We start from the raw sequence: 21,968 nt of genomic DNA, 5'->3' as shown, positions 1-21,968 counted from the left end.
TTTCTTTGTGACTTTTCCCTCGTTCTGGCTTTTTGGATAGACTTACTGGTTGGATAGAGGTCATTCTGTGTTAAGGCTGTGTGATGCATATGCAGTCAAGTTTACTCTGCATGTTTAGCTGTCTGCCGAGTGTGTCTAAGTGTATGTTATGGCTCTGACTGCTTCCTGTAGTGTAATAACTACCATTTGATGGTCCAAGCTTTGCCTAGTCAGTTGTTCTCTCAGTATTGAGTGTTTCTTCCGTTCCAATGGTAATTCTCCAGATTTATCCGCAGTTATACCAAATCTGAGAGGTCTCTGGAGAGTAAAATACAGCTTTTGTCTTTTTTTATTCCGATCACATGAATCATTACTCCAATTACTCTATAATGTATCAGTTCCTCAATGACAGATTCTAGAATATACTGTCTTTTACGTGGGTTTCTGTTATGTTATGTTGCCTGTTAACCTCTCTTCCTTGGAGAGAAATCTAAGACATTGAGATTCCCAAGAGTGGGAAAGTGCATGTTCAGTGATTGGAAGAGAAGGCCACTGTGTTTATTCGTTTGTTCATTCTTTTTTCTTTTTGCCTCATTGCTGATTATTATTTCTGAGTGGTCCTTTCTAGGATTATATTGGTGTGACCCTTTACTTCAGACACTTTCAGACCAAAGTAATGTTTCTTAATTCAGTGTCCACCTAACTGGAAAGGACCTGTAGGTTTCTCTCATGGTCACAGGGATGTGGGGCATTCCCTCCAAAATATGAAATACCATTTACCCAAAGAAAAATGACATGAAGACATTTGAACTGTTAATTATAGCAATGTTCTAGTGCACTTCAAGGAGAGGAGAGCACAGCAGAGGCTTTATGTGAAGTCCTTTCCCTGTCTTCATCATACTTTGCCAGAGCTTATTTGTGAAGCGAATTTGTCATTGTTCACGTAATAGTTCTTTAAAAGTGAATCAAACCATGCATGGTTTGATTGAATTTCCTGCAGGCTGAGGCTCGTTTGCTGGAGGAGCAGCGGAGAGTGCAGGTTTACCTCCATGAGAGCACACAAGACGAGCTGGCACGGAAATGTGAGCAGGTCCTCATTGAAAAACACCTGGAAATTTTCCACACAGAGTTTCAGAATTTGTTGGATGCTGACAAGAATGAAGGTGAGTATAATTTGCTCCATATACTTTTGTTGGCAATGGTGGGCAGATTTTTTTTGTTTTTTTTTTTTTTCTTTTGAGTATTCTTCCTTTGAAAAGGTGAAAAGATGTTTTTGTTTTGTTTTCTCTTCCCTTAATTGCTCCTCTGTGCTAGTGGGAACTTAGTGGTTCAGTCACATTGCTGTTGGGATTAGGATTTTCCATCTTTAACCATCATAGATTGAACACATATATGACGTGAATAGTTTGGGGATCCCTCCATGACTTATGGTTGAAGTGGGTATCTATATTAAGTTTATTTGTTTTTCAAATATTTTAGTACCTTTTGGGACATACATAGTATCTTATCAGGATTTTAGAAGGCAAAATTTGATTACTTTTTCTCTATTGTTACATTAGTGGATTCTCATGGTAAAGGAGAAATAAATTTCTAATAGTCTAACTCAATTATTGATTTTAACAAAACACACCAGAACTAGAGGGTTTCTTGTTTCACAGTATCTTTCACTTGATATAAGTATGTAATGAGCAGAATAGGTATGCACAGTTGGTTTCCATGCATAAAATGGGCTCCTTTTTTCTTTTCAGATTTGGGCCGTATGTATAATCTTGTATCTAGAATTCAGGATGGCCTAGGAGAATTGAAAAAACTCCTAGAAACACATATTCATAATCAGGGGCTTGCAGCAATTGAGAAGTGTGGAGAAGCTGCTTTAAATGTAAGTAGTGCCTGGCTGAAAGCAGTTGAGCCCATTATTGTCACATGATGTAAGATCAGAAAGCAGTGTAAAACCTGAATCTACCCAAGTAATATTGGCTTTAATGACAAACCAAAATTAAATCAGGCAAAGGAAAAAAAATGCATTGCTTAAAAAAGAAAACTCATATGAAGTAAGGTGTGTGCATGCTTAACTTGTAAGGTGCTCTTGGATGCTTTCTTTAGAATTGTGCTGTCTGTGCAACATACAGGAATCAGTTGTCATGAGACAGGGGCCAGATTATCAGATTAGATCAGATAAAGACCATGTTTCCATCTCAGGGAAATTATATCATCATGATAATTTTGCATTTATTATATTTTTAAACATACACACTTGCAACTTATAGAGAATAATTGCATAATAAGGTTCTGTTTTTACCCATTATTAATTTAAAACAAATTTTATCAAAAATGCCAGTATCAACAGTGAAATCACACTTCAGGAATTTAGAGGCACTGCCAGAATATCTCACTTCAGTGCACCTATAGCTCTGAGTTTTAAAGGGCTAGTCAAGAGCTTTTCTGCTGTATGTTCATCAGCTGGACCTTTCTTAAAGCTGAAGAGACTATGTCAGACTCGAGTCATCCACCTGAGTCCTTGCCTGGCTGTGCTGCCCCTTTAGTAAGAAGTGTAACTTAGCTTAATCATCTAAAATGGACACTAAAAACGGTACCTGCCTCATGTTATGGGTCCTTGGCTGGCAAACAGTGACTGCTGAAAACCACTTGATATTGTGTGGTCTATCTGACCGTCCGTCCATCCATCTCCTTTATCTTCCACCAGTACTGCCTGTCTCCTTTAGCATGCAGCACGCTCTCCCCAGGGACTAATCCTCCACTGTTTTTTTGTCTGAAGAGTTCCTGTTGCCCACCTCGAAGTTCCCAGTGCTTGTCCCTGGCCTTGGCCACACAGTTGCCATTGTGCATCCCTACCTGTGTTCAGACCTGCTGTCGTTTTGAAAAAGAAAAGATTTTCATGATCTTTCCCAGTTCTTTTTTTTTTTTTTAAGGTATTTAATTTTTAATCTGGAGAATTATTTTGTTTTACACATAAACACAATGTCCTGTGTTTCTGATCGTATTAACTTCTTTGAAGATGTAATTAAACCTGTAGAGTGTTTTATAGTTGCACAAGAATATATTCTTTAATTCCTGTTTGTTTCTGGTTTTCCCTCCACCTAAGGACCCCAAGATGTATGTGCAGACAGTTCTGGATGTTCATAAAAAATACAACGCCCTGGTAATGTCAGCCTTCAACAATGACGCCGGCTTCGTGGCTGCACTCGATAAGGTGAGCATGTCACTGTGATGCCTGTTGAATGTGTATGAACAGGACACCTTTTCTCTGACTGTCTTTTATATGACACAGGCTTGCGGTCGCTTCATAAACAACAATGCGGTTACCAGAATGGCCCAGTCGTCCAGTAAATCCCCTGAGCTGCTGGCTCGATACTGTGACTCCTTGCTGAAGAAAAGGTACTGGCCTGGTTTTGTCTTTTCCCGTACTCTGATTTAAACCTCAGTTTTTATATAAGGAGTCGGTATTTGCCTAACATTTACCAGCCAATAATGCATCACATTTGTTGAAACCTGCATTAACTCCCACTGGCTTTCTGAACAGCAGAAGACTGAATACTATGATCTGGCTTATGTGTTGGTCTACAAACTTTGCTTTTGACAGAGCTGCTGCATAGCACAGGCTAGCCTCCAAACTCCCGCCAGTCCTCCAGTGTGTTTACAGAGTGTACTACTGTGTTCAGCCATCTGTGTACTTTAAAGTTTGCTTTGCATCTGGTCATGTGTTGGTGCTGTGCATTCTTCCTATTCAGTCACCTTATATATTCGCTGACACTTTCCTATCTTCTTACCTGTCTTCAGAGATGGAGGAGGTGTGGTCAGGATGGCTTCCTCCTCTGTGGTGTGTTCCCATTATTGTACAGAATGTCTTAGGCCCCCAGCCTCTCTCCGTGTCAGTTTCTTTTGGTCCAAACATGTTGAAGGTTTGCCTCAGTGTCCCACATGCTATATCACCACATGCTATGCAAGGGACACAGACCCCAAACTGTACTGGTTCTGGGATCAATGTTTATGTTTTTAAAAGCTCTCTAAAGCAAAGAGAACACCCACAAACGCCAGTGTGAACACTGACAGTCAGTCTCACTATATCAGGGCCAGAGAGCTGGCTCCGTTGTTCAGGACACTTGCTGCTCCTGCAGAGGACCTGAATTAAGTTCTTAGTGTCCACATTGGGCAGCTCACAAACACTTATGATACTAGTTCCGGGGAATGTGATGCCCTCTTTTGTCCTCCGTAGGCTCCTGTGTGCGTGTAATGCTCATACAGACAAGCAGCTACACACACATACACACATTTTTTAAGTGAAATCACCTTCATGACTGACCAGGAATAATTGTACGAAATGTAGGCCGTGCAGCACCCCGCAGACTGTGGCTCAGCAGTAACACACCTGACCCAGCTCGCTGTGCTTAGAGAACTGTGCTGTCTGCTTGGTACCTGGTGGGGAAACATTGAGGAAAGGTCACTTGCTCTCTCTGTTTTTAAAAGTTAATTACTTTTAAATAGCTGTTTCTCTTAGCTTTGCCAGAAAGCCATCCTCCCAAAGCCAATGGGAACCTGAGTTCTTGAAATCTTTCTGTGTATCGTCATGCTGCCCTGCTACACAATTTATCTGTTCTAGTCACATTATTATTCTGATCAGGGCTTTAATTTTTGTGTTAGGTTTTATTTATTTATTTTGGGGGTAGTGCTACATGGTGCGTGTGTGGAGGTCAGAGGACAACTTTGCCCGATCAGTTCTCTCCATCTGCCATGTGAAATACTGGCACCAAACTCAGGTCATCAGGCTTGGTGACAAGCGCCTTTCACTCAGCCATCTTGCTGGTTTGGACAAAGGAGTTTACCCTTGGTGTTTCTTAGGACTTGATGCTGCTTCTCAGGCCATTGTAGGTAATTAAGTGACTTAAATACAGAGCCACTCCACAAGGCCTTCAGTCTGTGACAGGACAATAATGCAACAGTTGTGTGCCCATAATAGTCTGCAACCAGTTAGTTCCGGCTATTAAAACTGAATGGTAGACACTCCAGGTGTGCCTTTAACAAGTGTGTGTTGGTGAACAGAGTCTAGTTGGCATTGAGCAGTGAGGAGAGAGAATCAACCTGACCTGCCAAGGCAGGAGGTACCAGGCTGTCTAAGCCAACTCTCTTTTTCATAGTGGATGTGATGGTGCAGACCTATAATCCCAGCACTCAGGCTCAGACAAGAGGATTTCCATGAGTTGGATGGTAGCATGAGCTATCTCAAAACAAAAACAAATCATAACATTGTTTTAGAGATTGTTTGGTGACCAGCTCATTTTATGTTTGAATTCAGTTTTTGTTTTGTTTTGTTTTTTGTTTTTTGTTTGTTTTGTTTTTTTGTGGCTGTTGTTCTGTTTTTTGAGATTATGATAACATTACCTTTTCCTCCTCCAAACCCCCTGTCATGTTACACCCCCACCCACCGAATTTCAAATTCATGGCTTCTTTTTTTTATTGGTGGTGGTGGTGGTGTGTTCCTAAATACATAGATACAACCTATTCAGTCTGTATAATGTTAGGAATATGTATATAATTTTAGGGCCGATCATTTGGTATTAAATAACCAACTGGTAGTCTGTTCTTGAGCAAGACTATTTCTCCTGCCCTATGCATTCCTCAGTTGTCTGTAGTTCTTTCTCTAGGGTTGAGACAAACCAGATCATTTTACACAGGATCCTTCTACAAATATTTTTAAAAACCAACTTACCCTTAGTTCTCCTTTGCTTAATTATATCCATGGAGTAAATTAATCAGTTGTTTTAAAGATATGACCACAGATAAAAGCACACTTCACCCATGGCTTGTACCTTTTCATTATCTTTAATTATTAGGCCATTAAACAGAAACTGTGTGCTTTTTTATTTTTAAAAGTAAAAGTAGACAGATTGTAGAAAGGAATTGTAAGAATGAAGCTCATTTACTGTTATTTAAATGGGCTATCTTAAAGGAAAACTTTATGTTGATTTTCATCTTAGATATTGTGACAATTTTTATTCTCTTCCATGATTGGGTACAGTGTGAGACTACAGTTGCCATAGGAAAGGAAAGTGACCTCCCTTACTCGACAGCTGGTCTGACAACTCATCACTTAATACTTGAAAGCACACGTAGCCCTGCCAGTGTGCCAGGGTGGTCTGTGTACACATTGCTGGCCTGTTTGTAAACATACTGCTCTTTGATATTTCAGTTCCAAGAACCCGGAAGAGGCAGAGCTAGAAGACACCCTCAATCAAGTGGTAAGGTGCTTCTTGGGCACACCCATTGCCCTCTGCAAGGCTTTTACATAGGGTCTGAGATTTTGAATTTACAGTTTTACTCCTAAAATTGAGTTACTACTTTTGGTGTTGGTACTTTGCTTCCTTTTTTGTTTTGTTTAATTTGTCAAAAATTGATGTATTTTATTATATGCATGAGTATTTTGCCTGCATATGTGTGTGTATATGCACCACATGTATGCCTGGTGTCTGAGGAAATCAGAAGGGTGTTCTGTCCCCCAGAACTGAAGTTACAGATGGTTGTAAGGCACCATGTGCTGGGAATGGATCTCGGGTCCTCTGTAAGAACAGCAAGTACTCTAATCCACTGAGCCATCCCTCCAGCCCTAGTACTTTGCTTCTTGCTAAGTCTGGTTTAACCAACTGGGATTTAAGGAATGGGTGGTAGTACTTATACACATTCTGGGGGGAATTTATGCTGTCTGTACAGGTCGGTACATAGGCCCACCCAGAACCAAGCAATCCTTGGCTCCTGGCAGTAGCCAGAGATAGTCGGCTGTGAGTTCACTTCACTAATGTGCTCTCTCTCTCCCTGGCATTGCCAGATGGTGGTCTTCAAGTACATCGAGGACAAAGATGTGTTTCAGAAGTTCTATGCAAAGATGCTTGCCAAGAGACTGGTGCATCAGAACAGCGCTAGTGATGATGCCGAAGCAAGCATGATCTCCAAGTTGAAGGTGCTGTTCTTTTCCTGGAGAACCAGCTTCCTGAGGCTTTAGTGGTGTGCTTACTAGTCTCTGCTGTCAGCGGGCAGAGGAGTTTGTGTGTGAGCCCTGCTTCCCAGCCATACTTATGACCCCATGAGTGCTTGCCTTCCTTTACCACCCCGTCTGGGGCCTTCTGATCTGTGGAGCCCTCCTCGGCTGGGCTCTGCTTACCATTTCCTTATCCTCGCCTGCCTCCCACACACTCAACCTGTGGGCTTTGAGTGGACATTTAGTGGCTGTCTTAGCTCAAGCTGTCAAAACAAAATACCATGGACCAGGTAACTTAAGGCACAGAAATAAAGTCTCCATTCGGGGGGCTAAGAAGTCTAAGATGCCGGTATTAGTTGTTCCTGAAGAGGGCCCTCCTCCTGGCTCACAACCACCACACTTGGCAGAGTACTCACAGGGAGCATCCTCTTAAAGAAGTACCAAGCCCATGATAAGAGCCCCACATGCACGAGCTCACAAAGGCCCATCTCCTAATACCTCCAGCCCGGAGGTTTAAGCTTCAGTCCCATTCTGAAGGAGTTAGTTCGGTAGTAGGATAAGGGACATGGAAGGGTGTGGTTTGAGGGGCGTTTGAGACAGCCTAGGCTAGCCTCAAATGTGTGGTCCTGTTGCCTCTACTCCTGAATACTTGGCTCTCAGGTGCCTCACTACAGCTGGTTCTAATCGTTTCCTAGGTTGTAATCTACTACAGTGGTAGAACACTGCTTTAAATGCTGCAATATGCTTATTGCAAATTGAAAACTTCTTGTTCAATTTTTAACGATCTTTTTATAACATACTAATTTTAATCAGTATATATTTATGACATAAGATATGACTCAGTGTTAAGCCGGGCGTTGGAGGCGCACACCTTTAATTGCAGCACTCGGGAGGCAGAGGCAGGCGGATCTCTTTGAGTTCGAGGCCAGCCTGGTCTCCTTAGTGAGTTCCAGGAAAGGTGCAAAGCTACACAGAGAAACCCTGTATCGAAAAAACCAAAACAAAAACAAAGATGTGCCTAAGTGTTACTAGTAGTAGTTTCCTACAACTAAAGATATATTATATTTTGGTTTCTCTAAAATTCCCTTATATGCATTGTATTATATGTTTGTATTTCTGTACAAATTAATGAGACAGTTGCCTGGGTTCATTTCAGCAAGCTTGTGGTTTTGAGTATACCTCCAAACTTCAGCGAATGTTTCAAGACATTGGTGTAAGCAAAGATCTGAATGAACAGTTCAAAAAGCACCTAACGAATTCAGAGCCCCTGGACTGTGAGTATTGAGTGTGCCTAGAAGGACTTGTGGGGGTTCTTCATTGTGGATGAGACAAGTGTCAGAACATGGAGTGAGGGTGGTAGATGGCGTCAGCATTCCAAATCTAAGTTTTCTCCCAAGTGGCTTCTCCTCCTGACTCCCAGGATGGTATGATGGCAGCCTTGGTCGGGACCAGATGATGCCAAGTCACGTGTTCTGACTTGAGCTTTGCTGATGTGTGGGCTTGTTTGGATACACTTCTGAATATTTTCTCTCGTGTTTTTGACGAAAGTTGGAGAATCTTTCTCTTCCCCTATCAGAACGTCTATCTATCATCATTAAGCTTAACAGTTTTGCTAGTCGACATCTGAGCTGTCTGTGAAGATGGAATTGTCCCAATTCATAGGTCATACATGTCTGTCTGTCTGTCCTCACGGTAGTGAATGCTCCACAAGCTGGATGGCAGGAGTTGTTGCTCCTGAGCTTTCCACAGCCTTGTATTTGGGGCTGTTAAACCATTCCTGGTCACCACACACTGCCTGAGCAGGCTGAACTTCATATCCAAAAAAAGAAAAATGAACAAGGCAGACCAGCCTGGAACTCTGCATGAGACAGTAAAGTAGGAAACTGTTGCCCCAGAGGAAAGCAGTTTCCTGTTCTTCAGCTTTTAGTTTGAGTTTCTGGTAGAGAGCGTTTGGCTGTGTAGCCTGCTAGCCTGGAACTCGCGGTCCTCCTGTGTCTGATGCTGGGCTCATAAGTGTGCACCACCATGTTAGGCTTCCAACTTTTACTAATTTTAATTGGATAAGTTGAAACTCTTTATGTTAAAATCTTAATTTTATATTTAAGCAAGACTTTTAATGTAGTTTCTTTAATTTTGACCATTGCCTGTGTGTGTAAACAATAGAATTCTCACATTTGTGAGAGTAATTCAGTGTGTCCCCTCCCAGTGGACTTCAGCATTCAGGTCCTCAGTTCCGGGTCGTGGCCCTTCCAGCAGTCTTGCACCTTTGCCTTGCCGTCAGAGGTAAGAGTCGGGGCCTGGTCTCTGCGGCTGTGTGGAGTGGGGGGCAGGGGGTCCTGGTCATTAGTGTGCTGACCACAGTGCTGTGCTAAGTGGCCAGAGCAGTGTTCCTGGAGAATGTGAGATGGGACTGGGTTGGAGAGCGAAAGGCTGTCAGCCGTTGGGCACAGTGTTGATTTACTTGATAAAGAGGAGAATCTCCTTTGTTGGTTGAATGGTGAGCTCTCTGGTACCTCCTGGGCTTGAAGTAGAACCTACTTTGGTTCTAGTGTCCAGTGTCTGCCAGTGCTCACCAGTCACCCCTGACATCTGTAGTTCGCGTCTCTGTAAAGACTGGTTTTGTTCTCAGCACTTGGGGTGGGGAGCCATCTTTAGAAATGCTGACTGTAAAATGTAGAGCCGTGGATGCCACATAGCACTGTTCTTTCATCCAGTTGGAGCGCAGTTATCAGCGGTTCACAGCTTTCTACGCCAGCCGCCACAGTGGCAGAAAACTGACGTGGTTGTATCAACTGTCCAAAGGGGAACTAGTCACTAATTGCTTCAAAAACAGATATACTTTGCAGGTAAAATCATCTTTTTAAATTTGGGGGGTGGGATTACTTTATTATGTAAATGTAATAGACTAAATGACAATAAGACAAATTATAGGAATCCAGGTAGATAGCTCATGCAGTGGAATGGAGTTCATCTTCTGACAAAACTGGGTAGGGAGTAAAGTATGTTTGCCATGTTCAGGTGAGCTGAACTCATACTCTTCTGCCAGGGGCAAGTCACCTCCTTACTCTGAGCCTCAATTTTCTTCTCCATTTTGAGTTAAGAGTGTTTGACTTATGCCACAGAAGTGGTCTTTGGTAGGTATTTGGCATGCTCCTTGCCTGACAATGACACACTTGGGTGACAGATTTCAAAGCTGACATTTCACTTACCAACTTGTAGTCACAGCTCTCTGCAGCCTCACACTGGTGAGATACCTTAGTGTGGAGTGCTGAATAACACTAGCTGTGGGGCTGATTGCACTTGGAGACGAGAAGGCTGAGGTCCGCTTAACTGACACTGCGCCATAGCTTATATTTGTAGGAGCCAAGTTTTCTGTTAAGACGTTTTCCTTCCGTCTAACTTCCTGTACGCTAGCGTCTGTATGTGGTGTGTTTTCCCAGTAGTGCTTACTTCATACGTGAGATGGTCTCGGTGGTGAGCTGGTAACAATACATTCTCTTCTTTTACTGTTAAACATTAGAATGGCTGACTCAAACGACTCACTAGTTGAACTTTTCAACCCCTACACCGATGAGGTACTTAACATTATAACCATCATACTTGCTCTGGAGGTCTCTATCAACTTGAACACACATACATAAGACATACATGGTGTGTACCAAAAAATCATTTTTCTTCTTCTATGCATAAAAATCCATGATTAATGTCTTACACCTGGTATGTATTTAAATGGAGATGCTTATATAGTTATCTTTGATAGAGGACACTTTTCAGAAGAAAACTGAGTCTTTTCAATGTTTGGAAGGTGACATTAAGGAAATTGTACATTACCCTGGCCTTGTGACGTTTTGTATTCCCTTTTCTGTGTTGCATCTGTTTGAAGACTGTTTTGTGAAAGTTGGTTGTACCTGTGAAGACCTTTCTCCATGTTTCACATTTCTCTTTTTTGGGGGGCCTTGAAGGCATCCACATTCCAGATGGCAATCCTGCTTCAGTACAACACAGAAGATGCCTACACTGTGCAGCAGCTGACGGACAGCACGCAGATTAAGATGGTACTCCTGTCCTTCCTCACTCCTCTGCTCAAGTCGCCGTCGCTTTAGTCAAAGGGTGCTACGGAGAGAGGGGAGGACAAGTGTCTTTGACTTAGCAGATGTCTGCTGCATGAAAAAGAAAACAAAACTCCCCAAACAGTAAATCTGAGCACAGGGCACCAGAGACCAGGCCAGATCCACAGAGGGCTCTTCATTGGGACCTCTGGATAGACCTTGGGTGTCAGCAAAGGTTGTGTGACTTATTTCACGCGAGTGTGGTGCTGGTGGTACTAAGACCTGGCTTGTAAACCCCATGTGCCACCGTAGTGACTTTTCAACTACTTACAGTTTGGGAGGAAACTGGAGAAAACAGATGGGTGCTCAGGCAGACGTGGCGGCTAGCACTTGTGGCAGCCAGTCCCAGCTGAATCCCTACAAGCTTTTATGCCGGCATTGTAAGGACCTTACAAAATGCGTGTGCGTGTGTGTGTGTGTGTGTGTGTGTGTGTGTGTGTGTGTGTATCCCTTTCACTCCTGTAACCAGTTCTTTAAGACAAGGTCTCATCTGTAGCCAAGGAGGACCTGAAACTCAGCACCCTCCTCCCCAGCATCACTGGTGCTAGAGGACAGATGTCCACCACACCTGGTTCTCTCTCCTTTTACCATCTCTTATCTTTTTTCCCAACTAGATTTTTCTGAGATTAAATTTTACTTATTTTTGTACTTTTCTTCCGATTAGTTGTATTCTCCTGCAGTTCAAATAGCATGAAATTCCATGGAACATAAAGTGTCTGTTTAGTCAGTAAACAATTGTATATAGCCTCCACTCCATCCAATTCCAGAACATTTCCATCTCTTGAGAGTAGAACCATAACCATTAGCGGTGACAGCTCTACCTTCCCACTTGCCCTGTGTCCCTGACACCCATTAACCCCTGTAGACTCTTCTCTGGAAGTGGCGTAGAAGTGGAACTAAGCTGTATGTGTTTTTTGTACTTGCCTTATTCACTTAGTATATTCTGTCTTCAAGGTTTTGTTAAGTGTCAGTACTTTATCCATTTGCATGTGTGTGCACACATGCACTTGTCTGCACGTGTGTTGGAGACTGGAAGCCAGGTGTCACTGTGGAGCACTTCCCATCCTGTCTCTTTGAGGCAGCAGTGCCTGTCATTGAATCTGGAGCTGCTTCACTCAGCTAGGCTGCATGGCAGTAAGCTTCAGGGCCTCACTTAATGCTCACAGCACTGCAGACAATGCTACGCTTTCACATGGGTGCTGGGAGCCAAACATGGGTTCTGATGTCTGTGTGGCACTGAGCCATCTGTTCAGCTCTACTTTTTTCATTTTTATTTTAAGTTTTTTAATATTTGGAAGGAGGCATACGTGCATGTCATTGCTTGCCTGTGAAGATCAAAGGTACAACTTTTAGGAGTTGGTTTTTATCTTTCTGTCATGGAATCTAGGGATCAAATCCAGGTAGTCAGGTTTGCATAAGTGCTTTTACACTGTGAGCCATCTTGCCTGCTAACTTTTTCCTTGTTTAGTTGAATAAAATTCCTGTATATGGATGGGACCATTTTTGCCTTGCCCGTTCATCCATTGGTAGATATTTTAGTCATTATGAATACTCGTAATATTAGTATTCGTGTTGGGGCTGTGCACAGATGTGAAATTGCTCAGTCACATGCTTACTTTGTATCAGCTTTGGAGGGACATAGCCAAGCTATTCCATGGATTTTGTTTGGCATGTTATTCTTCCTGTACAGGGAGCTTTTAGGCTCTCCTCATCCTTATCAAAGTTAATTTTCCTTTTTTCTTTATAGTAATCCTCATGAGCATGCAGTATCCCAATATGGTTTTATTTTGCATTTTTCTAATCAGTAGTAGAGTAGAGAATTTGTTCAGGTGCTTATTTGTGTTTCTTGGGAGAATTATGTGTTCATAACTTTTACCTGTTTTTTTAATCTGGTTGTCTTCGTTGTCAGGTTGTGAGAATTGTTTACATTCTGTGTACATTTTTCACTCAGCTAGGCTACATGGCAGTAAGCTTCGGGGACTCAGCTATCTATCCCTGCAGCATCACAAGGCAAGCTCCCACATGAGTGCTGCAGAGCAGATATGTGATCTAGAACATTTCCTCCATCACTTTAGCTTTGGTTTGGCTTGGTTTGGTCTTTTGAGACAGGGTCTCCTATAGTCAAACTCACTAAGTAGGTAGAGAATGGCCTTGAACGAGGATCAGATTACTGGCATGCTCTACCATACATGTTTGTATGTAATGCTGGGGATTGAACCCAGGGCCTGTGCATGCTAGGCAAGCACTCCACCAACTAGGCTGTCGTCCCAGCCCTCATTTTATTGAGTGGCACATGTGCTTATTGGTGACTACAGGATCCACACTGCTGTGCACACACTTTTGATCTTGATGAAGCCCTGCTTTTATTTTTGTTGCTGATTGGAAGGGCTGACAGGTCTAGCTCTCTCTCTACATGGTCTTCTCCTCAAGGCCATACCAGTGTTTCTACTCTTCTGTAATATTAGAAGTCCCTTACGGGACTTGGGCCGCCCCCCTTCAGGCTCAACTCCTAGCTGCCACTTCTCTGGCAAAGCGACTTGTGTAGCCTCAGACCAGCACAGGTGCCATTGTGAATAGGGCAGAACTTCTGCCTAGTGTTGGGTTAGAGTCCAGGTGAGGGTTGGGGATTTAGCTCAGTGGTAGAGCGCTTGCTAGCAAGTGCAAGGCCCTGGGTTCGGTCCTCAGCTCTGGAAGAAGGAAAAAAAAAAAAAAAAAAGAGTCCAGGTAAGGTAATAAGTGCCCATGAAGCTGATGGTGCTGGAATCACCAGACCAGCTGCTGCCTACAGATGAGATGTCACAGGACACATTGAGTTCACTAAAGCCACTGAGCCCCAGCATGCTCATGAATGCAGTATAGCTTTGGTTCTGCTGGAGCTCCTTAATGCTTCATTTGCATGTTCTGGAGTAGTAGAACACTTGCCTGGCTTACACAAAGCCTTGGGTTTGATCCCCCAGCACCACAGAAATTTCTTGTGAACCTTCAGATATTGAAGAAGTAATTTCATGTAGGTTTCATTGAAGAAGCAGGCACATGGTGTCCAGTGTTGGTGAGAAACTGTGTTATTGCCTTTGATTGGGTGCTCTGAGCCATAAAGAAGCTCTGAGGACAAGCCATGTCACTTTCTCTGGGTGTCCTCTGCTTTGGGATGGGCTGACTGTCTGGGACAGCTGCTGGGAAGAAGTGTCTTCTTTCTTGCTCACCCTTTTTCTCTCTAATGTTGCAGGACATTTTGGCACAAGTCCTACAGATTTTACTGAAGTCAAAGTTGCTGGTATGTCTGTGTACTTTGTGTTAAGCTAGAAGAAAGCCTTTCCCCGGGATGTGCCTAGTAACAAGTCATTTTCTTATAGGTCTTGGAAGATGAAAATGCAAATGTTGATGAGGTGGAATTGAAGCCGGACACCTTAATAAAGTTATATCTTGGTTATAAAAAGTAAGGAAAATGGAATACACAGCTGTTGGTCTTATCTCCAAGCCAGGGGGACTGGACTTGGAGGGCTTGGTGCCCGCCCACCCGCTGCTGGTCCTCCATGTTGCTTTGTTTGATGCTGTTTTGGTTTTCTCTTTATTTTGAGACTAAGTCTTTGAGTGACTCATATAGAATGTTTAGACCATTATTACACTTGACAAAAGTGAGGAATCAAATGTCACTTCAGTCACAGCCCTATGGTAATAACATGCATAGCTTTGGTGGAGGGGCAATTCCCAAGTGGCTGGTAGAAATGGTGCAGAAGAGATGGGTGTAAACTGCCCTCTACCCCGGGCCAGGGCAACAAAACCTCCAGTATTGAAAGAGAGGAAATAGACTTTTCAGTGACCTGTTTCCTCTATTGTCTTGACAGTAAGAAGTTAAGGGTTAATATCAACGTACCAATGAAAACTGAACAGAAGCAGGAACAAGAAACGACACACAAAAATATAGAGGAAGACCGCAAACTACTGATTCAGGTGACTGAATCTGCACTGTACACTTAGAGAAAGTGTTGCTCTCGTCTGTGCTGAATGGCAGGTGCTGCTGGAGACACAGAGCTCAGAGATGGCCAAAGATGACAGACAATGCCTGAAATCAGGACGTTGATGTCTGAGCATGAAATGTTTTGTGTACCCAGAGAAAATAGTCTTAACCTTCTTGCCTGAATATTGGGGAACAGATAAATACCAGCGGATTGAAAGAGACAAGTAGAGTTGGGCAGGATGGGGAGCTGCTGTGGCCTTAGTGAGCAAACTTTCCTTCATTCTTTTTGCTTTACAGTTGGCAAAGCATTTTTAAAGACTTAGGTTTATTCTAAATGCATGTTTGTCTATATGTGTATAAGGGCATGTGCATGACAGTGTCCCCAGAGGTCAGAGGACGGTGGGATCTCCAGGAACTGGAGTTAGAGCATTGTGAGCTCTTCGTGGTGGTGCTGGGAACCAAACCCAGGTTTTCTGAAAGAGCAGCCAGTGCTCTTAACCCCTGAGCCATGCTCCAGCCCCTTGGCTGAAAACATTGTAATGTTTGTTCTGTTGGGGTTGAAACATGGAGGCAGCCGATTGCCTGCACCCTCTGCTCTGTAGGATGCATGGAAGCGGAGCTGAAGTGGCCTGTGTCCAGGCTGCCTTTAACATTCCTGCCCAGCTGTTAAAGCTCTAAGCACATGGTTTTCCCTCTATTGCACAGGCGGCCATCGTGAGAATCATGAAAATGAGGAAGGTCCTGAAACACCAGCAGTTACTTGGTGAAGTCCTCACTCAGCTGTCTTCCAGGTTCAAACCTCGGGTCCCAGTGATCAAGGTACAGGAATTAGAGCAGTCCTTCTCATGGTAGGAAAGATGCAGCAAAAGGATTAATCACTGTTTGATGAGAACCAGAACTGGCTTACTCAACGAGAAACTTCAGCAAAGGAAAGTCAGCCTATCTTCCTTCTTGAAATAATTCTATAGAGAGGAATGAGTGTCATAAACCTTTGTAGTGGACACCTGAGAAGGAATAAGTCGTCCCATGTCCTCCCCTATGCCTACATTGCTGTGGCAGTTAGCTGTAAACCATACTGTAGCCTTGGCTGGTTTGGCTTGCTACGAAGTAAGTAGTGGGTAGTGGGTGCTCTCTGTGCCCGTGAGAACCTGCATGGCATTATGAGGGACCACCCTGGGTTACACTGTTCCTTCCTGCTGCTGTGCAGGGATTGTGTTGTATGAGCATACTACCCTGTGTCTAGGGTACAATGACCTCATTTGCCTAGTTTCTCAGCAGGTCTTCCCTTTTCTAAAACTACTTGGGTAAGCCTCCAGCGTTGGAGAGCCTCAGAGGGGGAAGTGGGCGGTGAGTCCTCAGCAGTCAAGAGGCCCACAACATCTGAGGGACCTAGGAACACAGACAGTCCTAGCATGTCCTCAGGTCCTGCTTCGTTAGAAAAGCAGATTGTGGCCTAGATATGCTGCAGCCCTTGCACCTTCCTGTCTGGGGCAGATTTGGAAGGCGGGGTACTCAGCCACCTTAGCAGGCCTTCCTGAAGGACTGCGTTCAGGAAAACAAGTTCCAGCTAAGCGGACAGGTGAATTTGCTCCTTGCTGAGCTCTGAGTGGAATGTGACCTCGTGAAGGTGACAGACCTCTGACCTGATGGTTATTTGTATTTCTTTTTCCCTTTTGCTCCCCCTTCCTCCTAAAATAATGTCCAGAAATGCATTGATATTCTCATCGAGAAAGAATATTTGGAACGAGTTGATGGTGAGAAGGATACCTACAGTTACTTGGCCTAACCCTTCTAAAAGGGTCTGTGACCACAGCATAGTCCACTGACTAGAAGGAAGCAGCTCCGCTCATAGCAGCCAGCCTGCCGCCATTTGGACCTCCCTTTTTAAAGCTGAGACCACAGTTCCCACCAGCTGATCTCAGGCTACAGCCGGACTGCTCAGGACTGACACATCTCAGTCAGTCAACAGACGCCAATGCCATTCACCATAACTTATGGACCGAGGGGAACCGAACCTTCCATGCGGAGGCTGCATGCTACTGCACTTCAATCGATACGTTGGCCCCTGGGTAACAGCTGCCTTCTGAGACAGCACTGAGGGCGAGTCTGAACGGACCCATGTGTCATCTGCTATGAAAACCATTTGTATAGTGTGTTTCATTTTTTAATGTGTGAAAATAAAGAAAAGTAAAGGATTTCTGTACAAGTTGCATTTGGTTTCGTTTTAAGTTTTACCAATTTCTATATGTAAATAAAAGATTTAATGATTGTGCAAGTGTATATTCCCATTGTCTTCCTGGAATCCAAAAGAGCTGCATTCTTTGGATTGAAGATTAAGATCTTAATTTTTAAGGCCCCTGTTACTTTGGGCACTGACCCTTGTTCCTGAGACTTCCTCGTGCCGTGAATCCAGGTTGCTGCTGCCGACCTGCAGGGACTAAGACCGGGCAGAAACTGGGCTGTGTTACCACTAGAAAGAGATGAACGAGTACAGAAGTGGAGCCAACACGGGCCTGTGGCCTCCACAGCACTGAGGTTTGTTAGCGGCAGGAGGTGGCACTTGCCCCCCTGGTTACAGTCGCATCTGAAGTATTGGTAACTCCCTGGGTCAGCAGGTAGGGTGCTCGGCCCTTCCCACTTGTCCCCTTTCCCAAGGTGGCTGCCATATTCACCCCAGGAGGGCGCAGGCCAGGGTTCAAGGCTCTCATCCTCCTCAGGTCCAGTCCAGCCCAGGGGCATCCTCAGACCTCCAGGGACTCTGCACAAGGCACTGCAGTGACCTTTGTCCCCAGTCTCCATTTCCTGCTGAAGGGTGATTGCAGAGGATGGGACCTTCTGAGTCCTGCCTTGTCACTGTCACCACGGTTTCATTCTCATGCTAAGGATGTCTTCAGGGCCCTCGAGCAGTAATGCTTAGCCACCCTTGACCCATTCCTATGCTAAATTCTAAGCAAGTAGCTCAGAATAGTTCCCAGGTTTCGTTCTGGGGTGGGAGGCACAGCTGTAGCTATCAATCCCAGTCTTGCTATGTTAGGCAGGTTCTGTACCACTGAGCCACGTCTTTAGCCCTTCACTTTGAAATAGTGTCTCATTGGGCATCCCAGGCTGGCCTCGAACTCATGATCCTACCTCTGCTTCCCTAGTGCTGGGGATTACAGGCAAGCTCTGTCACACTCCATCACTCCATGCCTTTTAGTGTGTCTCCCTTTAAACAGTCTTCCTAAGACTCAGTATATAAACCAGGTAAAAGCAAGCGAACCAGCCACCTCACTGCCTTCCTGTACCCTAAAGGGCCCCAGAGCTCCACAGACATGACTTGAAAACTCCCCTACTAATTTCAAACTGAATGATGCTCACAGCTTGTTTATTCTTCTAACAGTTCATTTTTTATGGCTTGAGACAAACACACTGCAAACACCATGGGTCCATTTTAAGAATTTGTCTTGAGCCCAGGTGTGGTGGCACACACCTTTACTCCCAGCACTCAGGAGGCAGAGGTGGGTGGATCTCTGAGTTCGAGGCCAGCCTGGTCTGCCTCTAAGTGAGTTCCAGGACAGCCAGGGCTACACAGAGAAACCTTGTGAAGTTAAGCAGTTTGGCTAGGATTGGACCAGGATGAAATGTGCCTTTAAGTACCTGGAACTGGACTGTGGGCTGGGCTAGGGCGGGGCTTAACCTCACTTTAGATTGCTGGGAAGTGCACAGTGGTGATCGGAATGCGCTCACTTACCTTCCTGCTCTGCCACCGTTCTTCCCACCCTGGTGGACACTCACTCTTCTACAACCACAAGCCCAAATAAGCTCTTTGTTCTAAGTCAACTTTTGGTTGTGGTGTTTTATCACAGTAAGGGAAAAGGAACAGACAGATAATAGATACTTTTTTGTGTGTGTGTGTGTGTGTTTTTGTTTTGTTTTGTTTTGTTTTTCCAGACAGGGTTTCTCTGTAGCTTTGGAGCCTTTCCTGGATCTCACTCTGTAGCCCAGGCTGGCCTTGAACTCACAGAGATCCACCTGCCTCTGCCTCCCGAGTGCTGGGATTACAGGCGTGCACCACCACCGCCGGCTTAGAACATATACTTTCTTTTGAGGCTATAGGGAGTAGGCAGGCAGATCTCTAAATCCAAGGTCAGTCTGGTCTACATAGCAAGTTTTAGGTCAGCCAAGGAGATTTTTTATATATATATATGAGACCCTGTCTAAAACAAAAACAAAAAACCCTGTTAGGTCCCAAACTCCAAAAGGCAGTCCAAATATCCAGAATATCCAGAAATGAGCTCAGCCTGACTTATAGGAGGGTTTTTCTGGCAGTTAGGTAAAAGGCAGCACTCCTCAGGAACTTGTGAAACTAGTTCCCCTCTATCAGCATGAGTCATTTCCCTTCCAGTGGAAGGGACAGAGCTCATGGTGGCCTCCAGGCTCCCTCAGGATCATAAGGACCTGTTGCACATGTCAGAGTCCACACTAGCATCCCAGCCCTTCTCACCTCCTCCCCTAACCTAAACTCCTTCCAGCTCACAGGCTTCGCTCCTGCAGCTATCCATTCTTATAACCCTGCTGTTCCTCCCTCTCCAGGGTCTCACTGTGTGTAGCCCTGGCTGGCCTGGAGCTCAGAGATGTGCCTACTTCGGTCCTGTGCAGCCACAGGACCCCAGCTCTGTACACACAAAGCAGATATGGTCTCACTTGTACCTATAATCCCGGTGCTGTGGGGGCCAGAGACAGAAGGGTCATCAGGGCCGCCCTCCACGTGTGAACTGTTGGCTCTGAGTAGATTCTCAGGAATGGGAATCGCTCTTCAGTTGTGTGACCTACTACTGAGCTCAAGGACCACGGCTCCAAACCCAGTCGCACAGATGGCCCAGGTTAATTGTGGTGGATCAAAAACTGGAGGGCTAGACATGAACGAAGAAGAGATCTTTATGGGATGGGGAGTCAGAGTGAGGATGAGGGTGGTCAGGATGCAAAACTACTATTTTGGCTTGCTGAATAAAAAGCCAAGATCTGCACCCTCCACACCCTTCTGCCGTACTAACACATGAACCCGATGGTCTAAAGAGCTGAGCTTTTAACTGAAACCAGCTAACAGGGCTGAGGGAAGGCTTGCTCTTACCTGAGACCACCAGGCAAGGGGTCACAGCACAGCAGGTCACTGCCTTTGAGGGAACTTGAAGACCTGCTCCAGAGAAGATGAGAACAGAGGCTACTGAACCAGCAGGCTCCTGAAATTGAACCATCAAGCATCTTACAGTGTCCATTCTTTACTGAACATCAGTGCTTCACTTTTTTAGAAACATAGATTTGGGGTTAAAAAAAAAAAAAAGAGGGGGTCAAGAACATGATGGGGAAACCCACAGAGACAGCTGACCAGTGCTAGTTGGAGCTCACTGACTCTGGACTAACAGCTCAGGAACCTACATGGGACTGAACTAGGCCCACTGAATGTGGGTGACAGCTATGTGACTTGATCTGTCTGTGGGGTCCCTGGCAGCAGGACCAGGACTTATCCCAGGTGCATGAACTGGCTTTTTGGAGCCCATTCCCTGTGGTGGGATACCTTGCTCAGCCTTGATACAATGGGGAGGGGCTAGGTTCTCCTTCAACTTGGTATGTCAGACTTTGTTGACTACCATGGGAGGCCTTACCCACTCTGACGAGTGGATGGAGGCAGAGTGGGAGGGAGGTGAGGAGGTGGGAGAAGGGGAGGGAGGGGCAACTGGGGTTGGTATGTAAAATGGAAAAAAATGTTAATAAATAAACAATAAAAAAAAAAAATCAAGTCCACCGACATGGCTATCAGGGTAACTGAGACTAATGGTTAATGGTTTCGGTTCATGCAGCTATCCAGACCAAATAACGTCTGTCTAACCAGGGGAGCGTGGAATTGTTTCTAATCATTCCTACCCACATAGAACTATATATGGTCTCACTGGAACCATTTATAACAAAAGGCAAAGTGTAAAAACAAGCTTCCGCAGGGCGGTGGTAGCTCATGCCTGTAATCCCAGCACTCGGGAAGCAGAGGCAGGTGGATCTCTGTGAGTTCGAGGCCAGCCTGGTCTAAAATGTGAGTTCCAGAACAGCCTCCAAAGCTACAGAGAAACCCTGTCTCCAAAAAAAAGAAAAAAGAAAAAAGAAAAGAAACAACCCCCCCCCCCCCATTAATTCCAGTCAGAATTAAGTAACAGAATGCTTAAGTTCTTTCAAAACGTTCACATCCAGACTGTCTTGATGACCTGTCAACAACTGTAATCACATAATTTCCTTGTCTTCACAGCAGTGGTCAAATACTTGGGCGGAAGTCAGACCTTTTAGTGGACATGTAAAGGTCAGAGGCAGGTGATTTCAGTATTGAAAAACAAGCAGTGCTTCTAGGTAAATAACTACTTTTTAACACAAACTATAAAGTATCTTGAGTTTGGCAAGCAATGACATGGTACTTTTCCCGGTCACAGTCTGGATGGATGAGGTGTTGCAGACTGGTTCACCCATGCATCAGGCTTTGTGCCATATCCCACATGCCCTTCAAGCACACTGGCTCTATCTAGAATTGAAGCCTAGCTATCAAATGGAGCCAGTGAGAGTTTTCAGTGGGTAAAGGCACTCACTGCCAGGCCTGATACCCTGTTTGAGCTCAGGGACCCACAATGTGAAAGGGGAAAACTGACTCTTGTAAACAGTCCTCTGACTTCTGCATGCACAGTGGCACACAGGTACAGGCACCCACAAGTTTTTTAAAAAGTAGACTTTCAACCATGATTTTTAAAACCAAAAGAGAGTGCCTGTAAGTGGTCCTGGCACTTGAGAGGTAGTAGTGGCAGGCTCAGGAGTTCAGTTATTCTCAGCTCCATAGCAAGTTTCAAGCCAATCTAGACTATAACACAAGTTCTCCAATTTACCGCTCTACCAACATGACCTGGTTCTGACACATCAGTAA

At 44.6% G+C, this 21,968-nt stretch overlaps 1 protein-coding gene across 3 annotated transcripts in view; it reads left to right on the top strand.

Annotated features, from left to right (window-relative positions):
• The window catches only part of Cul1 (cullin 1), a 68,912-nt gene extending 51,603 nt beyond the window's left edge, over window positions 1-17,309 (top strand). For all 3 annotated transcript variants that reach the window (XM_036180736.1, XM_036180735.1, XM_036180734.1), the window contains exons 8-22: window positions 980-1,142; window positions 1,728-1,858; window positions 3,083-3,190; window positions 3,269-3,375; window positions 6,185-6,233; window positions 6,818-6,949; window positions 8,124-8,241; window positions 9,174-9,250; window positions 9,682-9,813; window positions 10,930-11,022; window positions 14,303-14,350; window positions 14,430-14,512; window positions 14,922-15,027; window positions 15,740-15,853; window positions 16,740-17,309. In XM_036180736.1, the coding sequence (XP_036036629.1) occupies window positions 980-1,142; window positions 1,728-1,858; window positions 3,083-3,190; window positions 3,269-3,375; window positions 6,185-6,233; window positions 6,818-6,949; window positions 8,124-8,241; window positions 9,174-9,250; window positions 9,682-9,813; window positions 10,930-11,022; window positions 14,303-14,350; window positions 14,430-14,512; window positions 14,922-15,027; window positions 15,740-15,853; window positions 16,740-16,820 (1,542 nt within the window). In that variant the 3' untranslated portion in view covers window positions 16,821-17,309. The remainder of the gene's footprint in view (window positions 1-979; window positions 1,143-1,727; window positions 1,859-3,082; window positions 3,191-3,268; window positions 3,376-6,184; window positions 6,234-6,817; window positions 6,950-8,123; window positions 8,242-9,173; window positions 9,251-9,681; window positions 9,814-10,929; window positions 11,023-14,302; window positions 14,351-14,429; window positions 14,513-14,921; window positions 15,028-15,739; window positions 15,854-16,739) is intronic.
• The last annotated feature ends 4,659 nt before the right edge of the window (window positions 17,310-21,968 follow it).

Source organism: Onychomys torridus, chromosome 3 (assembly GCF_903995425.1).
Source record: "Onychomys torridus chromosome 3, mOncTor1.1, whole genome shotgun sequence".
Lineage (NCBI taxonomy): Eukaryota > Metazoa > Chordata > Mammalia > Rodentia > Cricetidae > Onychomys > Onychomys torridus.
The sequence above is the reverse complement of the archived record's forward strand: the minus strand, read 5'-3'. Positions and strand labels throughout refer to the sequence as shown.